At 53.1% G+C, this 19,757-nt stretch overlaps 2 protein-coding genes across 10 annotated transcripts in view; one reads left to right on the top strand and one right to left on the bottom strand.

Moving 5' to 3' along the window:
• LOC145714972 (F-box-like/WD repeat-containing protein TBL1X) overlaps positions 1-11,115 on the top strand; it is a 229,568-nt gene extending 218,453 nt beyond the window's left edge. For all 8 annotated transcript variants that reach the window (XM_081794549.1, XM_081794550.1, XM_081794548.1 and 5 more), the window contains 5 exons: positions 1,164-1,238; positions 1,630-1,757; positions 3,881-4,046; positions 6,552-6,653; positions 7,604-11,115. In XM_081794549.1, the coding sequence (XP_081650675.1) occupies positions 1,164-1,238; positions 1,630-1,757; positions 3,881-4,046; positions 6,552-6,653; positions 7,604-7,630 (498 nt within the window). In that variant the 3' untranslated portion in view covers positions 7,631-11,115. The remainder of the gene's footprint in view (positions 1-1,163; positions 1,239-1,629; positions 1,758-3,880; positions 4,047-6,551; positions 6,654-7,603) is intronic.
• The window catches only part of LOC145714973 (G-protein coupled receptor 143-like), a 64,122-nt gene that overhangs the window by 1,542 nt on the left and 42,823 nt on the right, over positions 1-19,757 (bottom strand). Inside the window, exon 9 of one of the 2 annotated variants that reach the window (XM_081794552.1) lies at positions 13,875-14,254. The exons of the other annotated variant lie outside the window; for it this stretch is intronic. Within the exon in view, the coding sequence (XP_081650678.1) occupies positions 14,160-14,254 (95 nt within the window). The 3' untranslated portion in view covers positions 13,875-14,159. Of the gene's footprint in view, positions 1-13,874; positions 14,255-19,757 lie in introns of those variants that run through there. 2 annotated transcript variants of the gene reach the window in all.

The raw sequence follows: 19,757 nt of genomic DNA, 5'->3' as shown, positions 1-19,757 counted from the left end.
TCAAAGGTAGTCGAGCCTGTTTCTTCCCGAGACTCTGAGCCAACCCTGGTTGCCTTCCGGTGATTATGACTTGGGTTGCGGAGGTAGGGAGAGAAAACTCCACTCCGGGGAAGGGGTTTGCCATACCCTAGAGGATTTACAGATGGCTCTCGCTGGGGGTAGTCCGTGGGTCCGGCTCCACGCTCCTGGGCCCTGAGCCATCTGCCCGTAGGGTAGATCAAGCCAGCCTAGCTGCCCTGTGCTGCTGAGTCTGTCCCCGGAGCAGCACCTGTCACTGGGCACCAGGTTCTGCTGGCATCCCGGACCCGCTTTCTCGCGTACACGTGCACACGCACGAACACCGTCTGCGGCCCGGCCCCTCTGTCCTCCCTTCGCCCAGCCAGTGGCCTGCCCCTGGGACTCCCAAGCTTCCTTCCTCCCTTTTTTTCCAGGCTATCTTGATAGTGCGCGGTTCCGCTCCTTTCTGCCCCCACAGCACACTGCGGCCGCCCGCTACAACTTTGCACCTGTGCTGTGTTGCGGCATTTTGTCTCCGTGCTGTTTGCTCTGGATTTTGAGCTCTTTGCCCTCCTCGAGGATTTTGTCTGTGGGTGTATCTCTAACGGTTACCACTTGTACGGCCGCGTTCGTCTGCTGGTGCGTTTAGGTCACGTGGCCTTCAACCTGCGTTAAAGCCCTGGCTTAAATCTCCTTCCACCCCTCCCGCCCCCGCCCCCACCCCCACCCCCTCCCCCTCCCCCTCCCCCAGAAGAGAAGTTTCTGGAACGGATCTAGACGGAAAACAGCCGTAGTGAAAGGACTTAGGAAAACGATTTTCAGAGTCGGTTTGTAAACAACCGTGGTCTTCCTGGTTTTATGTGCTGCCCTGAATCATGAGTAAATTCACTTGGCTCCCTTCCTAGTTGAGACTGTGTTTTTCCTTAGAGAAATGCAGATGAGGCGGCTGGTTCCGTGTGGCACATGGTTGTGCTCTTATGCAAATGTGAAAGGCAGAGTAAGGAAAAGAGGGAAATGAGAGGAAATGCCACGGCGTCTCCATCTTTGCCATCCGGGCGAGAGGCAAATAGGCTCCTGGTGGAGACGACAGAGCGCTGCTGCCACCTGGTGGCAGGTTGTGGTATCTGCTCGCAAGCCGTTCTTTCTGAAACCCTTTGCTCTTTCAGAACGAGGTGAACGCCATCAAATGGGATCCTTCTGGAATGCTGCTAGCGTCCTGCTCTGATGACATGACATTAAAGGTACGGCTGTCTGCAAGGACGTGCTGTCTCCTCCCAGACACAACCCGCGTACTCTGTGCGTAGCTTCCACTCACTGTTCCTCTCTGCCTGGTTGTTCCCCACACTCTTCCTGCCTCTGTACTTTGTCCCCGTCGCTAACTAGATGTCGCTGTCACCCACGTAACTCCCGTGTGTCCGTCACGGATCCTGCTGAGAGTCCTTCCCTTCCCCGTGGCGCCCTAGCCCTCTGTCCGCCCCTGTTCTGGGCACTGCGTGGCCGGCCACCTGCCGACCGGGCAGCGAGCTTCCCGGGAGCCAGACACGTGACTTAGGTTCACGGAATAGGTGATGTTGAACCATTCCTGGCTGCAGAGACGGCGTCTGCTCACATTGTTCCCGCTGTGTTCTCTAGATCTGGAGTATGAAGCAGGATACGTGTGTCCATGACCTTCAGGCCCACAGCAAAGAGATCTACACCATAAAGTGGAGTCCCACCGGGCCAGCCACCAGCAACCCAAATTCCAACATCATGCTAGCAAGGTAAAGGGCACACGGCCCACAGCCCAGGCACGGTTCCTGAAAGCAGCCTTGCTCGCTGTCTCAGCTCGCCACATGGCCAGTAAGAGTTTTTTGTATCCAAACGGAACAGGAAGTTTTGCTGAGGGGTGTTGCGAGTTTGCTCACGCCCTTCCAAAGGAAACGAGGTGGCTAGCCCGCTTTGAATGCACCGCGAGACTCTCAGGTGACTCGTAACTGGAGGGTGAGGGTCATTTGAACCATGAGGTTGGTGGGAAGGGCTGGTCGTGGGGCCGGGCTTTGAGCCCTTGCTTTAGTGAAGGTTTTTGTGAAGACACAGAAAGGAAACGGAACTCAGTTGGGACGCCGGACCCGACCCGACAATTTATGTTGTGACACCAGACCCGACCCGACCATTTCTGTTGTGACACCAGCATCGGGCGGAGAGGAATGACCAGTCAGGCCACAATTGGCCAGAGTGGTCATAAGTGATGCAGAGGTGGCCTCCCCAGAGCCACGTTACTTTAGGCCGCTGTCCGCGGAACTGGTTGGTCATGATGCTCGTTAGACCCCTTTCAGGACGTAATGTTCTACTCTGGGTATTGTGTTTTAAAAAGAACGTTCAGAAAACAAACCCAACAGACTCTGAGACTGAGCCAGGAGACCTAGGGATCTGGGAGCCACAGTCCAAAGCCACGTGGGTGTGTTTGCTTCACCGGGAAGGGATGAGACTTGGGCGGGATGTTTGGTTACCAGAACAACCGGGGGCTGGCTCTTGGCTTGCACAGAATGGATATGTGGGCACAGGTGACAGGTGTCGATCAGGAAGAATGCTCCTTCTTTGCAACGGAGCGGGATGGGGGGTGGCGGCCTCGCCGAGCAGCAAGGACTCTTGTTGCCGCGAGTGCTCGACCACAGGCCGTCTCTTAGAAAGTACTGGAAGGAATTCCTACACCTGCTGAGAGACTGAAACCAGAAGAACGTGGAGACCATAATTGTCTTATTTCAAGCAATTCTCCTAAAATCCACTTAAATTACTACGAGAACACACTGAGAATCGGTTTTTGATAGCCCAAAAGGGACTCTTGTGTCACGAGCATAAATTATCCTTTCGGCGAACAGGTATAAAGGGAACATAGCAGTGCCTGAGTCCCTGGTGAGAGCACAGCCGATTACCGCTCTGTGATACATGCTGTTCTTTTAAACTTGAAAATAAGTCCAATTCGAGCTCGAGACAGTGTGGTTGCATATTTGGATGTGACTGTATTTTAATTCCTGTTGGATTAAGAGTTTTAGTCACTCAGGTTGCTCCGTTTCCAGACTGTTGGTATCATCTTTGTTGCTAACAGTAGATGTTGGTTTTTGGTTTTTTTTAATGTTTTTATTTTTGAGACCGAGACAGAGCATGAGCAGGGGAGGGGCAGAGAGAGGGAGACACAGAATCGGAAGCAGGCTCCAGGCTCTGAGCCATCAGCCCAGAGCCCGACGCGGGGCTCGAACTCACGGACCGTGAGATCACGACCTGAGCCGAAGTCAGACGCTCAACTGACTGAGCCACCCAGGCGCCCCAATAGATGTTTTAAATTGCAGGAGTATTTATTTTTTAGCTTTTTTTTTTTTTAATGTTTATTTTTTGAGAGAGAGACAGCGGGAGCGGGAGAGGGGCAGAGAGAGGGAGACACAGAATCCGAAGCAGGCCCCAGGCTCTGAGCTGTCAGCACAAAGCCTGACGTAGGGCTCGAACTCACGAACTCAAGATCACGACCTGAGCCGAAGTTGGGGGCTTAACCGACTGAGCCACCCAGGCACCCCAGACTGTAGGGAGCATTTTAGAAATCGAGTAAATATTATACAAGAGCATATATCATTCATCTCCGTAGAACATGCAGAAAGCAATGAATGTGGATGTCACCTGGTTTCCTTAATAACAGCCCCGGAAGAAAGGAAGAAAAGATTTGTTTTCTAACTATGGGCTTTTTTTCAATATGCCCAAGTCACATTTTAGAAAAGGCATATGCCCGGTCACTGTCTCTCGAAACCTCAGGGCCAGGAAGGACAAACAGCACGTGAGATCCGTTGACCGTCTTAGGGAAATAGGAAGAAGCCAGCGTGTTTCTCGGATGATGTTTTCTCTCCCGTCTTTCCAGCGCTTCGTTCGATTCTACGGTCCGACTGTGGGATGTGGAGCGAGGCGTCTGCGTCCACACGCTAACCAAGCATCAGGAGCCTGTCTACAGCGTAGCTTTTAGCCCTGACGGGAAATATTTGGCCAGTGGCTCCTTCGATAAGTGCGTGCATATCTGGAATACTCAGGTAATCCCCCGATTGCCGCGACCGAATCCTTTCCAGAAGTAACGCCCAAACAGCGTTTGTGGAGACCCAGGCCAGGAGCGGCGACTGGGAAGTCTGTGCTTAGGAACGAGCGGCCTCACACGGAGCCTGGAAGCAAACCCTGCCTTGCCCAGGCGGACCTCGGGCTCAGCGCCGCGGGGCTGTGGGCCTCCCCCCCCCCCCCCCGCCCCCTCATCAAGGGATCTCCCCGTCTTCGACTTTCTCTAAGCCCCTGGCATGAAACCTTCCACCTGCAGATGACCTGCGGTCATCTCAGCAAAGTGTCGCCCAGCCCTTTCCAGAGATAACGCTGTCGGTCACACGGGTTCGACAGGGAGAGGCGTCCTTCCGTCCGAGCTTACCGGGCAGGGGTGCCAGGCCGGCCCTGACCTCCTACGCTCCCCACAAACACCAGTACCTTCTCCGTGCAGCAAACCAAGGAGCACAAAGGAGTGTGTTTGCTGTGCTCATGCCATTTAATGGTTTTTGACTGAAACGGTGTTCGGGTAGCAAAGAATATGTCAATGATGGGTCGTCGTGTTATCAGAAAAGAGAATGTTTGGTTCAGTGTTGCCACTGGAAGTACCTGCAGCCATAACTGAGGGTAAATAGCATTCTGAATATAGAGAGTAGAATGACAGGAGCTGGTATAGTACAGACGATTTTTTAACTTATTTTTGAAAGAGGCGGAGAGAGAGGGAAACCGAGAATCCGAAGCGGGCTTTGCGTTGTCAGCGCAGAGCCCGAGGTGAGGCTCGAACTCCCGAGCCCTGCGATCGTGACCTGAGCCAAAGTCGGGAGTCAGACACTTAACTGAGCCACCAGGCACCCCCAGTACAGAGTACTGTATCGGGCAGTCAGCTCTCGGCTCTCCTGATGGAAGACAAATGCTGTTACGGTAGGAGGTGTTGAAAACAGCCTGTTGGATCTCAGGGTGGATTATGTGCCCCGCTTCTGTCCTTTTAATCTGACCCACCTTCTTGATCCCCTTTGGCTGGGTTGACCTTCAGATGGATTTGCATTCTCCAGCCCATGGCCCCTTGTGGCAGGGAAAGGGGGTAGATGAGCCAAGTTCACTGGCATGGGGGTGCGGGCGTCCCGGAGACCTCAGGCTCCCCGGGGAGTGCCGTACATAAACAGGTTCTCTCGCAGAAGGAGAGGCGATGGTGGGCCCTACGTGCAGGCAGGCTGACACCAAGGCGAGTTGCGCGGCCCCAGACAGGCCTCCCAGAAACCCCCCAGCCCCACGCCAGGAACAACGTGCCAGAGGCTGTCGGTGAAACACTAGAAAGCGTGATGGGCGGGTCTGCAACATGACCTCATTCATTAAGTGCTGCCTGCTGTCAAAAAGTCAAAGCCTGTCACCCCCGTTTTAGAAATCACAAAACTCAGAGACATTTTATTTGCTTTTTTTTTTAACATTTTTATTTATTTTTGAGAGACAGAGGGCGAGCGGGGGAGGGGCAGAGAGAGAGGGAGACACAGAATCGGAAGCAGGGTCCAGGCTCCGAGCTGTCGGCACAGAGCCCGACACGGGGCTCGAACTTGCGAACAGGAGACCGTGACCTGAGCCAAAGTCAGATACTTAACCGATGAGCCACCCAGGCGCCCCTTATTTATGTTTTTAAAGACTTTAAGTAAACTCTCTACCCAATGTGGGGCTCGAACTTACAACCCCATCCACGATCAAGAGTCACAAGCTCAACTGGGCCAGCCAGGTGCCCCCTCTTTGAGACATTTTATTTGTTGTGTTATTATTTTGTTAACGTTTGTTTGTTAATTTTTGAGACAGAGAGCATGAGCAGGGGAGGGGCAGACAGAGAAGGAGAGAGAGGATCCCAAGCAGGCTCCGCACTGTCCATGCAGAGCCTGACCCAGGGCTCAAACCCATGAACCATGAGATCATGACCTGAGCCAAAGCCAAGAGTCCGACACCTAACAGACAGAGCCACCCTGGCGCCCCTCTTTGAGACATTTTAAAGCTCTCTCTAATCCTGAGAGGGTACCGTGTAAATATAAAAAAACATACGTAACGTTGTTGACTTGCTCCTTCCCCCGTTCCCATCTTGTAGGAAGTCTGAGAGGCCTGTGTCTACGGCCGCTGGAGACCTTACTGCAAGTCGTTTTCCTTTCTAGGGTCAAAAATACCTCAGATAATGTATCCGTGATGACATTTCAGGGTAACGTCCAAAGGAGTGCCCGTTGCACCACATCCATGTTTTGTTTCGTGTGTAATTGCTTTGAGAGTGTGAGATCGAGGCGGGTGCGTGAGTTAGGGAGAGGCAAAGGGTGAGAGAGAGAGAACCTCTCAAGCAGGCTTCCTGCCTAGCGCAGAGCCGCATCTCACGACCGCGAGATTATGACTTGGGCCAAAACCAGGAGTCGGACGCTTAACCGACAGAGCCACCCAGGCGCGCCGGCTACCGCGTCCGTGTTTCGAGTGTCCTTTTGCGTCGTCAGTGATGACTGCTTTGCTTTGCTTTGCAGAGTGGAAGTCTTGTCCACAGCTACCGAGGCACTGGCGGCATCTTCGAGGTGTGCTGGAATGCCCGAGGGGACAAAGTGGGTGCCAGCGCGTCCGATGGCTCTGTAAGCAGCACCTGTGGTTTGCCGGGGAGGGGCGGGTGGGGAAGGGAGGGGCGGGGCACAAAGACGAAAGGTTGGGCAGCCGATACCCGATACCCGAGTGCAGCTGCAGGGGGTGTGACGGACCCTGGTCTCTGACCAGCTTTGCACGCAGGCGCCGCACAGACGTGCTTCTGGTGAAGGAAACTTCTGGGCTGACCCCCTGGGTTGGCACCATCTGTGAACGGCCACCTCTTCCTCCCTCCCAGGTTGTCATTCTGGCCAGCATTTTCTTAGGGACATTCTGCCCCGTGAGGATGCCACAGGGGTGATCCTGCCCTGTCACAATGTCAGGAGGCACTCGGCTGTCACTACTTTGACAGGGTCGCTACTGGCATCTGGTGCGTGGAGGGCAGGGAGGCCGCCAGTCCTCCCACAATGCGCAGAATGGCCCCCGGAGCAGGGAAGGATCTGGCTCTAGGTGTCACCGGTGCCGAGGCTGAGAAACTTGCTCCTAGCTTAGTCCCGTGTTTGTGACCCTGACCTCTTGTGATAAAGGCATGGCCTCCTGGTCTCGTTCTGCTCCCGTGAGCTGTCTAGCCTCTTGGTTCGTTCCCGCACTTGGCCTTGCCGTGAGCCCCAAGGCAGGGGGCAGCAGTGGGGCTGGCTCGGTGACTGTCCGCGAGGGCCGCAAATGTTCCCATCGTCTGTGCGCTCGGGCTGGAGTCGTCCTCTCCGTCACGCAGCCCGCCCCTCCCCCACTGGTTCCTGGCATCGCCCTCGACCTGGAGCTTCCACGTAGTGCTGTTTGCTTGGCGTTGCTGGGTCACATGCTCACACACTAGCCTTTTATTAAAGCTGCCAATAAAACTTTATTTACAGAACATGGGTGGCGGGCCGGAGTTGGTCCAGGGGCTCAAAAGGCATCTTGCTGTCATCTGTGAAGATAAGAGGCACCTTCTGTTTCCTTCCAGGTGTGTGTTTTAGATCTCCGAAAGTAAACACAAACTATTCTAGAAGAGAATTCTAACGGACCAGCAGTGAATGTGTGAAGCAGCAATGCTCAGACACCGTTCTTTCCGCTCCAAAACTGTACGAACTTGACTTGCATTAGAGTGTACTTGGAAATCAGTTCATCCTGGCCACAGGAGTCTCTACTTTCTCGTAATCTTCATCAAGAAGTTTAAAACAGAAACATACACAGTCATATCAAAGGGGGAAGGAATGGTTTCCACCCAGAACATTCAGCCTGGGAAGCATGGAGCCACCGGCTAGGCGGGGGCACGGTTTGCTTTCCATCCAGAACAGGCTCTGATAGTTGAGAGGAGAAAAGACGAAGAGGAGAAAAAAGAAAACAAACAAAAAAAGCTGTGCCAAAAAAGAAAAGAAAAAAGAAAAATGCTGTGATAAAACCAAGAGTGGGGGAGGGGACTCTCCTCCACGTGGTGGGTTCGTTTTTTTCCCCCCTAACAATTTGGACACTGCACTTGCTCTCACAAAGGATGTTCAAAGACCAGTTTGTACCGATGAAACGCGCAACTTTGTAATCCCAACACTTTCTATTTTCTAGAATCTTCTTTGTCCGGTGGTTTTTCTATTGGCTGGAATCCTGTCGTCCGGGGGCCTTCGGTCTGAGATGGAAACTGGTTTTGGTTTGTTGCTTCCTTCCCACTGTGTGCCCCCTCCACCTCTCCTTCGTGCGGTGTGGTGTTGGTTTGAGTACGCCTTCCGTAGACGCAGCCTCGTGGACACCATGCCAGAATCTCTGACGGTCGGCTTTCCCGTCCCTTCGTCCTCCCCTCCGCCCTTCCTCCCTCTCCCTCACCGCCCCTCGCTCACTCGCTGTCCCTTTCTCATAGTTGCTTCGGATCTTCGGTCTCAAGGGCACTTTCGGCGCATAATAAGTGCTTTATGTAAGAAGGCAGGGCACGGGGACTTTTTACGGGAGAAAAAAAAAAAAAAATACTTATAAGAGAAAGAGCCCGGAGTATTTTTGGAAAAAAAAAATATTTTTATGTTAAAACAATTTTAAAATCCTAAAATGGCCATCAGACACAGAGAGCTTTGTGTGATTCATATTTTAAGCAAATCTTAGGAGGACACAGGCAGGGTCTGAGGTGGCCTTTCCGTTCCCTGCAGCATCGTGAAAGGCGGTTAGGAATCTGGGTGGAAAAGTCTGGGTGGGTCCTGGGGGTCGGCGGGGGGGGATGCTTCTGCAGCGAGAGACGCAAATCCCGGCGCTTTTTGGTTCAAAGAAGAGTGTCGCATCGTTTCGGGGTGTTCACCCTCGTAGCCGGCACGAGAGGAGTCGAGAACAGTGCCCTCTGACCCCAGGAAGCATTTCCCAAACCAAATGGAATTGAAGAAGCCATCCACACTGACGGCTGGGCTCCCTGTCACCTGTTAGCGACCTCTTGTTCACGGCGCTCTGAGTACCCACGGCCGCTTCACCGAGAGCGGTTGACCCGTCCTGGCACAGCTCACCTAAAAGCCTCCGGGATCTCACCCGGTGTGATAGTGACAGAAACGAACGGGAAAGGGAGACTCTCAGTCCTGAAGGTGAATTACGTAGGTAGAACATCACTAATAATTTCTGCCGTCTTCATCATTTCTTTCTCTCACAAGAGACCAGGAGAAAGAATTTTTTTTTTTAATAATGAATCTTTTTACTGTTTTTAAAAAATTAAACATGGCTTTGTGTTCCTAGAGGAGTTTCCTTTCATTGGATCAGGTGCCCTTTGTACTCTCGTCCTAACCCGACACTGACCTGTTTTTTACATTAGCATCGGGGAAGGAGCGAAAGATTGGGCCTCTTCTCTCCTCTGTTTCCCAGCGGGCATACGAAGGGGCGAGGAAGCTGGTCAGGCCCGGGGGCAGGGGTGCCTGCCGGTCGGGGGCAGGCTTCGGCTGGGTGCGCGTCCCAGCAGTGAGACAGGGTGTCGTTTGGAGGGTGGCGTCCGTCCGTGAAGCCAAAATCCAGCCGGCAGGACAGCGGCCTCCCGCAGGACGTGGAATGTGCAGGGACCGGCGGCAACAGCCAGGGTGCGTTCTTCCTTCTAGATCGTCCATTGCCCTCCGCTTGGATACCCGAGTTATGCAAGCCCCGTCTGTAGAAGACCAGAAAGGGCTCTGTGTACAAGCTGGGTATTTGATTCAGGCTCCGTTCCCTAAGTGTTTAGCCCGGAAGGTCTGAGTTCTGTGGCGTCACATTCCCGTTTTTGAAGGTCGCAGACGACGACCGCCTGCCCTAAGAAGTCATTAGGTTTGGGGCGCTGTTTGCTGGGGATCCAGACCAACACCGTCTTGACCCCTACCCCAAGTAAAAATGTCACCTCTGCAGAGAAGTTGTTGAGGGTTGGGCCACGGTCAGCACGTGGCTCGTGTCTCACAAGCCAGTGGACGTCGGGCGGTCATGGTGGGATGTCCTGTCGGGTTCACTAGATAAGCTTCCCGTGGACGTCAGTGGCCGGGGTCCTGTGGAGATGTGGGCTTTAGCCTCGTGATTCCTAAGTCTGAATCACGTGGGAATGATCCGCTGGGAGCCACGGGCTGCAAGGCACAGAATGGAGCTGGGGTGACAGAGGCAGATGGTCCCCAACCCTGCCTCCCGCCCCCCCCACCCCACCCCACCCCCAGCAGCCACAGGAGAGGAGCTCCCGGGCCTGAAGAGGGACGGAGCCTGAGCACGCAGGGCAGGCCTCCGGCCCACCCCCACCCTCGGCACGACGGCTGTCCGCTGAGCCTCTCACGTCGGCGACTTCCAGCAAGCCGGGAGGTTCCCCTTCACCATCGAGGGGCGGCCCTCGTGGGAAGTTCCTGTTTGCCATTGTTTACGGCTCTTAAACAATGGCGGGTAAACGCTGAAGTCTTAGTGACCAAATTGAACCTTGATTCTGAAAGCAGAGTGACACAGTCATCCTTCCTGGAATCTTCGCTTGGGCTTGAAATGACCAAGAGCATGTCCTGGGGTTTGACGTGACCAAGAGCATGTCCTGCACCACAGGGTCTAAACCCTCTGACCCCACACGACACCCGGAACTTGACCTCCGTCTTGTCTTTCTGAAACTAGATCGCGGAGCCCAGTGAAGTGCACTTTGTCAAATGTCAGGGTCTGCTTTATTCCTTGTTATTTTACTCTGTTTTTTAACCTTCTGTTCCATCTCGTTTTTTCCTCCTTTTATCCGGTTTCTTGTCAAATGCAGAAATGTTCCTTCTGCCACTCACTGCAGTTTTGAATTCTGGCTTCTGCAGTTTTTATTGTCTGTGTCAGACGTACAGCCAGATGTGGTCCCCTGTCTGCATTTTCTAGATTCGGTTCTGTTCACGTCACCCCTCGTTTCGTCGTCCTCCACCCCCCCCCCCACCCACCTTCACGCTCTCTGAGAAGAAGAATCACTTTGTGTGTCGTAGCTCATTTGTGTCAAGAGAAAATCAACAGATCATACTCAGTGTCTTGAATAAATTGCTCTATTTTGATATTAGAGAACTTGGTGGGTGTGCTTTCTTGGGTCTCGCTTGGTTAACTCTTGGTTGGGCCCGCGGTGACATGGATGAACGAAGAGCAAACTGCATTTTCTCAGCAAGACCGTAACTTGAGGGCCTCTTCGCAGGATTGCTGGGCTCAAGTAGGGCCAAGGGAACTTCCGGAACCGCACGATGTGGGAGGCGCGGCGGCCCCCAGTTACCGTAACGTGTTGTATAAACGAAGCATGTGTTCGTGTGTTTCTTCATTACTTTCTTGCAGGCTGGTTGTGGTCAAAACTCAAAGCAAGTGAGTGTTCTCCTATCAGCAGCTTGCTTTGCTGGGGCTCTGCATTCAAGGATTAGCTTTAACTTGGAGAACCCGAGTCCTAGGACACGGGTGAGTTTAGGACACAGGCTACCGTTCAGACGTCTACCAGTGTCTCGAATGTAGCACATCTGGCAGGGGCTTCCTGTCACTTTGATCAATTGGTGGGGGGTGGGGGTCTACATGACTGGGCACTGCCGTCCCAGGATTAGGGAGGGGGCAGTTGACGAGGAGAGGCAGGGAGTGCTGTATGGGTACTTTTGCCGTAGGAGTCACAGACAAGGTCATGGTATCGTTCCCTCCAAGTCCAGCCCGACCCTGCGCTACAACAAAGCAGAGGGCTGGGGTCCCCGTGTTGTCTGGGGGCTCAGCCTGCTGCCTTTTCTTTTTATAACACCTGCCAAGTTGACCAAGCATGTTCCCACGTTTCAGGAAATGGGGTGAAGCACACTCAAGCCGTAGGAAGGTCCTGGAAAGATGGGAGTCCCCAGGATAAAGGCACGTGTGATGTGTAGCTTTGGTGGCTTCAGCAACAATGCTGGGTCACCTATAGCTCTCAGGGGGATTCTTCCTACTATAAAGGAAACTTACGTAATTGGGGGCATCTCAAGCTTCCAGTCACTCAGCAGAGAACTTTTCATCGTCCACATCTTGTCTCCTCCATGACAAGGTAAGCCGTGCAAGGGGGTGGACAGGGTGTGGGGCACCACGTGGGGAGCGCAAGGACCCACGCACGGCGTCCGCACTCCAAGGACAGGGGCTCTGACTGGGAGCGCAGTGTTCCTTGAGCACACGTCACCGGGAGAAACCACAGGAAAGCAGCCGGGTGGGGTACGTCCTCAAACTGCACAGTGGGAAAGGAGCGCGAGGGCATTTTGGGAGCGGGGGGAGCGAGTGGAGTCCTCACGAGGGTTTTTGTGCTATGATAAGCCGACCGGCTGGTAAACCGAAGTCCTATGAAAGCTACCTGATGGGAACAGCCTCCTCTTTTCCACCCAAACTACACTCCCGGCCACCCGTCTGTCGTGTCCCAGCCCAGACTGCTGGGGCCCGGTGTCCTCACCTTTTTGAAAACTTCTCTCCCATCAGTGTTGCTTTCTCTCCACTGGATCATTGCTTTCGCACCCACCATCTACAAAAGCGTAATCAGATGCCCCCGCAGCAACCAGCCTGACAGACTGCTTACAACCGAGCGGCCCGTCATTTTCTGGCTTATCCCCGGGTTTGCTCCGTTGTCCCTTCTCTTCACTAGTTGGACTCGATGCCCGTCGGTGATGTTCATTTGCACGTTCTCCACCGCACGGGCCCGCTCGCTGCCCGGCAAGTAGGCATGAGGGGATATTCACGCATCTTCTGGCTTTCAGGCCCCCCCACCCCCAACAACCTCCTCGGGCATAACCGCTGCGCCAGCTGGGGACTTGGCCACCCCATCTCGGAGGGGTTGTCATTGGATCATCAGTTCGGAAAGGGTTCTTCCTTGCAAGCCTCTGAACCTGACTCGCTGGCGTAAGGCAAAAAGAACAAACGAGGATACCGGGCCCTCTGAGGAATCCTGGAGGACCAGGCCCATGCAGGGGAGGTGCGCACAGACACAGCCCCGGGCACTGCCCACGTGTGGACACGACACCGGAGTGGCCCCTCAGCCCCTCTCCAGACCTGCTTCTCTGCGGCCCTTTCCCTCGGGCGCTAGCTGCTAACTAGACTGGCTCGGCCAGGGAGGTGTGAAAGCTAGTACCTGTGCCTACAGGAGGAGGTGGGGGGGGAGGGCTGGCCTCATGCTGTTGAGGGGGGGTCCTCAAGCAGAAGAGGGGCTTCTGGTGCTGCTGGGGACTGAAGAGTCCACACGGAGGCAGATAAAGAAGGCACATACCGCTCCGAAAAGCTAAGCTTCCTTCGCACGCCCCTGACGCTTTGGATCAAGGCGGGGGAGTGACGTAGCTTGGGGCCCATTCTCAGGAATGCGCATGCCCAGGGCACCGTGGCCACAGTGCAGGTGTGCCCCAAATGCTGCTGCGGCCAGGCGACTCTCTAAGAGTACAAGTCCAGAAGCTTCCTGGACGGCTTTTCTAGAGCAAAAAAGGGCATCCTTGACCAGAAGGGAGGTGTCCCATGGCCAGGCGGTCTGTGGTGTCCCGGGAAAACACTGCCTTGCTTTTTCTATGGATCTTCCCACGTGGCCTGTAACTCCAATGCATGCGACAATATTTTGCCCATAAATACATTTAAAAACTTTAAATACATACCTATAGATCCACCTGGATAGACCTATATTTCAACTGATGCAAAGATTCTAACCTGGGAAATGGTGTCTATCAGGGCCAAGGAGTCCTTAGTCCTTAGTCCTTAGACCAGGTCACTGCTCAGCACAGCATGGGGACCAGGGGCTACGTCATCAAGGCCTTGCTCAAGAGCATTTGCTAGAGGTGTTCAGACAGCATGCGAGCCAGGCCCAGAGCTCAGTTACAACGACTTTATTCACTTTTCTAAGGACCTGGGTCTGGCATTTACATTATAGGCAACCTCAGAAGGGTGGGGAGCAGCTGCTGTGTCTGGTCTGGAAGGAATTCTCTCTCTGTTCCCAAGCTCGTGCTCGCGGATCGCGTCTCTTACCACGGCTACTCCTCGGGAAGGAACCGTTACAACACGGCGAGGACAGGAAGGTTTGTGGGGAGAACGCAGTTCTAAAGAGCGAGAAACGCAGAACCTGAGGATGTGGGGACCGGACCCCTGTCACGTCCCCCTCAGAGGTCTCCCTGGGGTTCGGGAACAGATTCCACCTCATTTTCGTTGCGGGACCCGCTTGTGACATAGATTTCAACCGTGCTGGCGTCGGAACCTGGGGAGGAGAAGAGCGTCTCTTGTCAGCAACTGGTGCGGGACCTTGCATCCATTTTCTGCCCCTTTTCCCAAGCGTCTGCCCTGGGCAGCCACGTGTGCGTCTCAGCAGAACCGCGTGGATGCCACAGACCAAACGGAAACCAACCGTGGGCCGACACGGGGGCTTCGGGGCCCTGTGCTGTCGGACCGGGGAGCACGGGATCACGGCGCGCTTGGGTGACCATGGGGACAGCTGCCACGGGGGCGGGGGGTGAAAAGGTCACCGGGGCCCCACGGGGCCCACACGGAGGAGACCGCCAGCCTCTGTCACACGAAAACACCTCCAAGTGGTCTTTTCATGCTTGCTGCCACGTGGTTCCAGGAAGAAGAGGCGGGTGAAGGACAGCAGAATTATTCCTGCCAGAAGAGGAATCTTGAAGATCTGTTCAGTCGTTCTGGTAACACACCTTCCTTCAGAACCTGGGGGCGTCCTTTGGAACAGACCTCAGAACTCTTTTTTCATTCTGCGAGTATCCAGGCGTGCCTCCTACATGCCAGGTCCCAGGTTGGATGTGGGCAATTGAGATGAAGACAGAAAGAAGGGTGGCCTTCTCAACCGCACATGGGGCAAGTAACCTTCACAAAAATCTCCAAATCCCAAACTCCCTCCACCAGCGGACCTTGCCGGTCAGTGTAGTCTCCACTCACGTCCCTCTCTGTTCACTCCCAACGCTCAGGCACACTGGCCTCTCTCACGCTCCCAACTCAGTCCTGCCACAGGGCCTTTGCACAATCGCTTCTGCCTGTAAAGCTCTCTTCCAGATTTTCTCATGGCTCCCTTCTACACTTCACTCAGATCTTAATTCAAATGGCCCTGGGAGAACCTCATCCTCAGGGAGAAATCCAGGACGCCCGACCTGAAATCACTCCGCTGCCCCGTATGGCTCTCTTTTTCTCCATGGTATTTCACTACCCGAAAGATGATATTTTGTATTTTGTATTTGTATTTTTCATTCTGTCTCTGCTGCTACGGTGGAGAGTCCCGTTAGATGAGGGACCTGTCGTACTCACCGTGGTAGTGCCTGAAACAGCACCTGGCACATGGAATGTGCTCGATAAACAAGTCCTGAATGGATAAACACAGGGCAGCAAGTGCCCTGCCATCAGCAGGGTGCAGCACCAGCGTCCCGGGGAATCGGGACCGATGAGTAAAAAGAACGGCGGGAACCAGCACAACTTAAAAAAGAGACACGTGCACGGCTGTGGGGAACGCGTAAGGAAGAAAAGAACATTAGCGTTCTCTGGAAAAGACAAGGCACCAGGAGAGCTGTCTGCGGAGACGCCTGGGAAGGCCTCGCTTACGGGAGGACGGGCCGATGTGACCGAGAAAGAGCCAGCACGGTGCTGCAGTGCCCTCCCGCCACCGCACTCCGACCTTCCTCCCGGTGCCGGGCGAACAGGAAATCCGGGAGAACACGGGTCTGGGTGAGTCAGGCCAAGTTCCATGAGCCCCATGAAGAGGTGAGTTTAGCGGGCAGTGGGAGGACCCACGCCGGCCATGGAGGCTGCAGGCGGACCCTGAGGAGAGTCTGGGGTGCCGACAAGGATGATGGGAGACCCGCTGCTTGCGGCAGTGAGCCTGGGATTCCAGGAAACCAGGCACAGCTGGGAAGAGACGCTTCCAGAACCGCATTCCTGCCGGAGAAGCCGGTGGCACTTCAAAAAGACCGCATTTTCACAGGGTCACCCGCTGTTTATGAGGACACCCTGAGCTCATGGGAACTTGTCTGTGTGACTTCTGCGGTCCTTACAAAGGCTGCAGGGGAATATCACACGGTGGCTTGTGATCAAGGTCCGGGCTTTAGACATTTCCCCGTGACCTCACACTCTGGGGCTTGCTCTGGATCCTGTGGCTTTTTCAGAGTTCCGGGTTCTTTCATCCTCGCCCAGAGGCCCCGCAGAGGAAATCCATTTGTACCACAACAACTGTGTCAGATGCCAGTGATGCTGAAGCCACGGCCCCCGAGTCCAGCCCTGCCTGCGCGGACTTCAGCGGGTCCAGCAGGCTGAGACCTCCATGGATCTTCTCTTCTGCTCATGAAGGTCTCCAGAGAACACGCTGGCTGAGTGAGCAAGTCTCTGAGAAGATAATCCAATGAGGCTATTGGGGGATTGGGACGAATTCCATTGGTGCAAAGGGCAAGTACCTGACAGCTGTCCCTGCAGGAGAGGCAGATGCCCACAAGCTCGTGGCGCCCAAGGGCCAGCCCCCTTCCTCGTGACTCTCGAATGACCCTTGCAAGCCCCAGACAGGTGCTTGGGGACGTCGCGGCCCCATGTAGACCTGAGATTCGGGAAGGCACCTCACCTGTTGCTCCCGGATCCCCCGAAAGCCCGCAGCCCTCGGTCAGAGAGCCCCATCAGCGGGCACCCATGAGCCATACAGAACACAGGGCACTAGGGCCTGGATCTCCTTCAAGTGCTGAATTGGATCCAGGGAGCACGAGAGTCAGAGCCCCGGGCCCACTCTCTTCCACGCTTCCCTAGCAAGTACCATCCACAGGGCCACCTGGTGTTACATTCAGGAGAAGAGCAAGTGACAACAGGGAACCAAGGGTAAGACAAGGAATTGTGGGAGCGAGAACTGTGGATGACACAAGGGAATACGGGAGGGAACAGAACTATGGGAAAGAACGGGAATTCTGGAGAGAATGAGGAACTATGGGAGAGAGATGGAATCTGGGGAGAGACGGAGTTGTCAGGGACAATAAGAAATTAAGGGAGAGAGTTGGGGCGCCTGGGTGGCTCAGTCGGTTAAGCGTCCGACTTCGGCTCAGGTCACGATCTCACACTCCGTGAGTTCGAGCCCCGCGTCGGGCTCTGGGCCGATGGCTCAGAGCCTGGAGCCTGCTTCCGATTCTATGTCTCCCTCTCTCTCTGCCCCTCCCCCGTTCATGCTCTGTCTCTCTCTGTCTCAAAAATAAATAAACGTTAAAAAAAAAAAATTAAAAAAAAAAAAAAAAAGAAATTAAGGGAGAGAGAATTGGGGGAGAAACAATTGTGGGAAACAGGCAATTGTGAGAAGGAATTATGGGGAAGAACAGAGTATTTAGCAGAAACAACATTTTACAAGAGACAGGATGTGGAAGAAAACAGCATTGTAGAAGAAAACAGACTTGTGAGAGACCATGAAGAACCCAGAACTGTGGAAGAAAGGGGGGACACTGGGAAAGAGAACTGGGAGAGAACTAGGCTATGGAGAATACGGAGAACTGTGGGACAGACAAGGCATTGTAGGACAAAAGGGATTATGGGAAAAGAATTGTGCGAGAGAAGGAATTGCAGGAGGCCAGGGACTGTGAGTGAGACAAGGAATTATGGGAAAGGAAGTCGAATTGTGGGACAGAAACAGAATTACGAGAGGGGCGCCTGGGTGGCTCAGTCGGTTGAGCGTCCAACTCTTGGTTTTGGTTCAGGTCACAATCCCAGCCAGGGTCGTGGGATCGACTCCTGCATTAGGCTCCTTGCCGGGTGTGGAGACTGCTTAGGATTCTCTCTCTCCTCCCTCTGCCCCTCCCCCCATTTGCGCTCGCTCTCTCTCTCTCTCTTAAAAAAACAATTATGTGAACAAAGGGATTATAGAGAAAGGGGAATTGTGGGAAAGACAGGCATTGTGGGAAAAAGGGAATGGTGAGAAAAATAGGGCACCGTGCGAAAGACGAGAGCAGGGCAGTGAAAGGGGAACTGTGGGAACAACAAACGGTTATGAGAGAAAGGGTACTGGGAAGAACGAAGGAAACTGTAGAAGAAATGTATTATGGCAGAGACAGGAAACAGTGGGAAAGAACAATCTTGGGGGATGATGAATTGTAAGGTCGACGGGAAGTATGGTTTTTGGTTGTTTTTTTTTTTTTTTTTTTGGTTGTCCAATGATATTTTTTAAAGTTTTTATTTAAATTCCAGTTCGTTAACATAACTATGGTACTAGTTTCAGGTGTACGATATTGTGATTCAACACGTCCGTACAACACTCCGTACTCCTCACGACAGGTGCACTCTTTAATCCCCATCACGTATTTTACCCACCCACCCAGCACCTCCCCTCTGGTGACCATCCGTTTGTGCTCTATAGTGAAGACCCTGTTTCCTGGTTGGCGCCCCACCCCCTGCTTTTTTTGGAATTGGTCTTTCTCTGACTCATTTCTTTCGCTCAGCATAATACTTCTCTGGTTCCGTGTTTGATGTTGCAAATGGCAAAGTTTCAGTGGACACTTGGGCCGTTCCCATAACGTGGCTATTGTAGACAACACTGCAATAAACATCAATACCTAGTAGCGTGATTGATGGATCATAAGGTCGTTCTCTTTTTAACTTTTGAGGAAACTCCATACCGAAAAACACAAAGTTAAACACCACGAATTTTCAAAGATGCACTCGATGTTCATTGCAGCATTATTTACAATGACTAAATCAGGGAAGCGACCCAAGTATCCATCAACAGATGAATAAAGGGATGGTATATACATATAATAAAATATTTAATTTCATTAAAAGAATGAAATCTTGCCATTTGTAACAAAATGGATGGAGCTAGACGGTATAACGCTAAGTGGACAAAGAGAAAAAATACCATATGATTTCACTCATCATAGAATTTAAAAAACAAAACAAACAACGAGGGGCGGGGAACAAAAACATCAGACTCTTAAATATAGAGAACTGATGGTACCAGAGGGGAGGTGGGTCCGGGGAGGGGTGACAGGTGAAGGAGATTAAGAGGGCACTTCTGGTGATGAGCACTGAGGTACAGAATTGCTGGATTACTATGCTGTACACCTTAAGCTGACACTGTAATTACACCGGAATTTAAAAATAATAAAAGTATGGGTATTGAGGAGGGCACCTTTTGGGATGAGCACTGGGTGTTGTATGGAAACCAATTTGACAGTAAATTTCATATATTAAAAAATAAAAAATAAAAAAAAATAAATAAAAAAAAAAATAAAAGTATTAAATCAACAACCAAAAACAAAACAGAGCGAACTCTGGGCGAGAACAATAAAGTGTGAAAAGACAAAGGGTTATGGGAGAGCAAGACCCGTGGAGAAAAGGGGAGTCTCGCGAATCAACGAAGAACCGTGGGAGGCCAAGCAGTGCAAGAATGACAAGAAATTGAGCGAGAAGAGAGCTGTGGGACAGAAGAGGATGATAGGGGAGACAGGGCACTGTGCGTAAGACAAGGGATTACTGGAAAGAAACGATTTTCATTAAGAAATGGCATTGCGGGGTGGGGGGGAGGGTGGGTGCCTGGGTGAGTCAGTTGGTTAAGCCTCTGACTATAAAAAAAGAAAACTTCTGGGGCGCCTGGGTGGCTCAGTCGGTTAAGCGTCCGACTTCGGCTCAGGTCACGATCTCGCGGTCCGTGAGTTCGAGCCCCGCGTCGGGCTCTGGGCTGACGGCTCAGAGCCTGGAGCCTGTTTCGGATTCTGTGTCTCCCTCTCTCTGCCCCTCCCCCATTCATG

The sequence above is a fragment of the Panthera onca genome, chromosome Y (genome assembly GCF_046562875.1).
Source record: "Panthera onca isolate mPanOnc1 chromosome Y, mPanOnc1 haplotype 2, whole genome shotgun sequence".
Classification (NCBI taxonomy): Eukaryota; Metazoa; Chordata; class Mammalia; order Carnivora; family Felidae; genus Panthera; species Panthera onca.
This window is presented reverse-complemented; position numbering and strand designations above follow the sequence as displayed.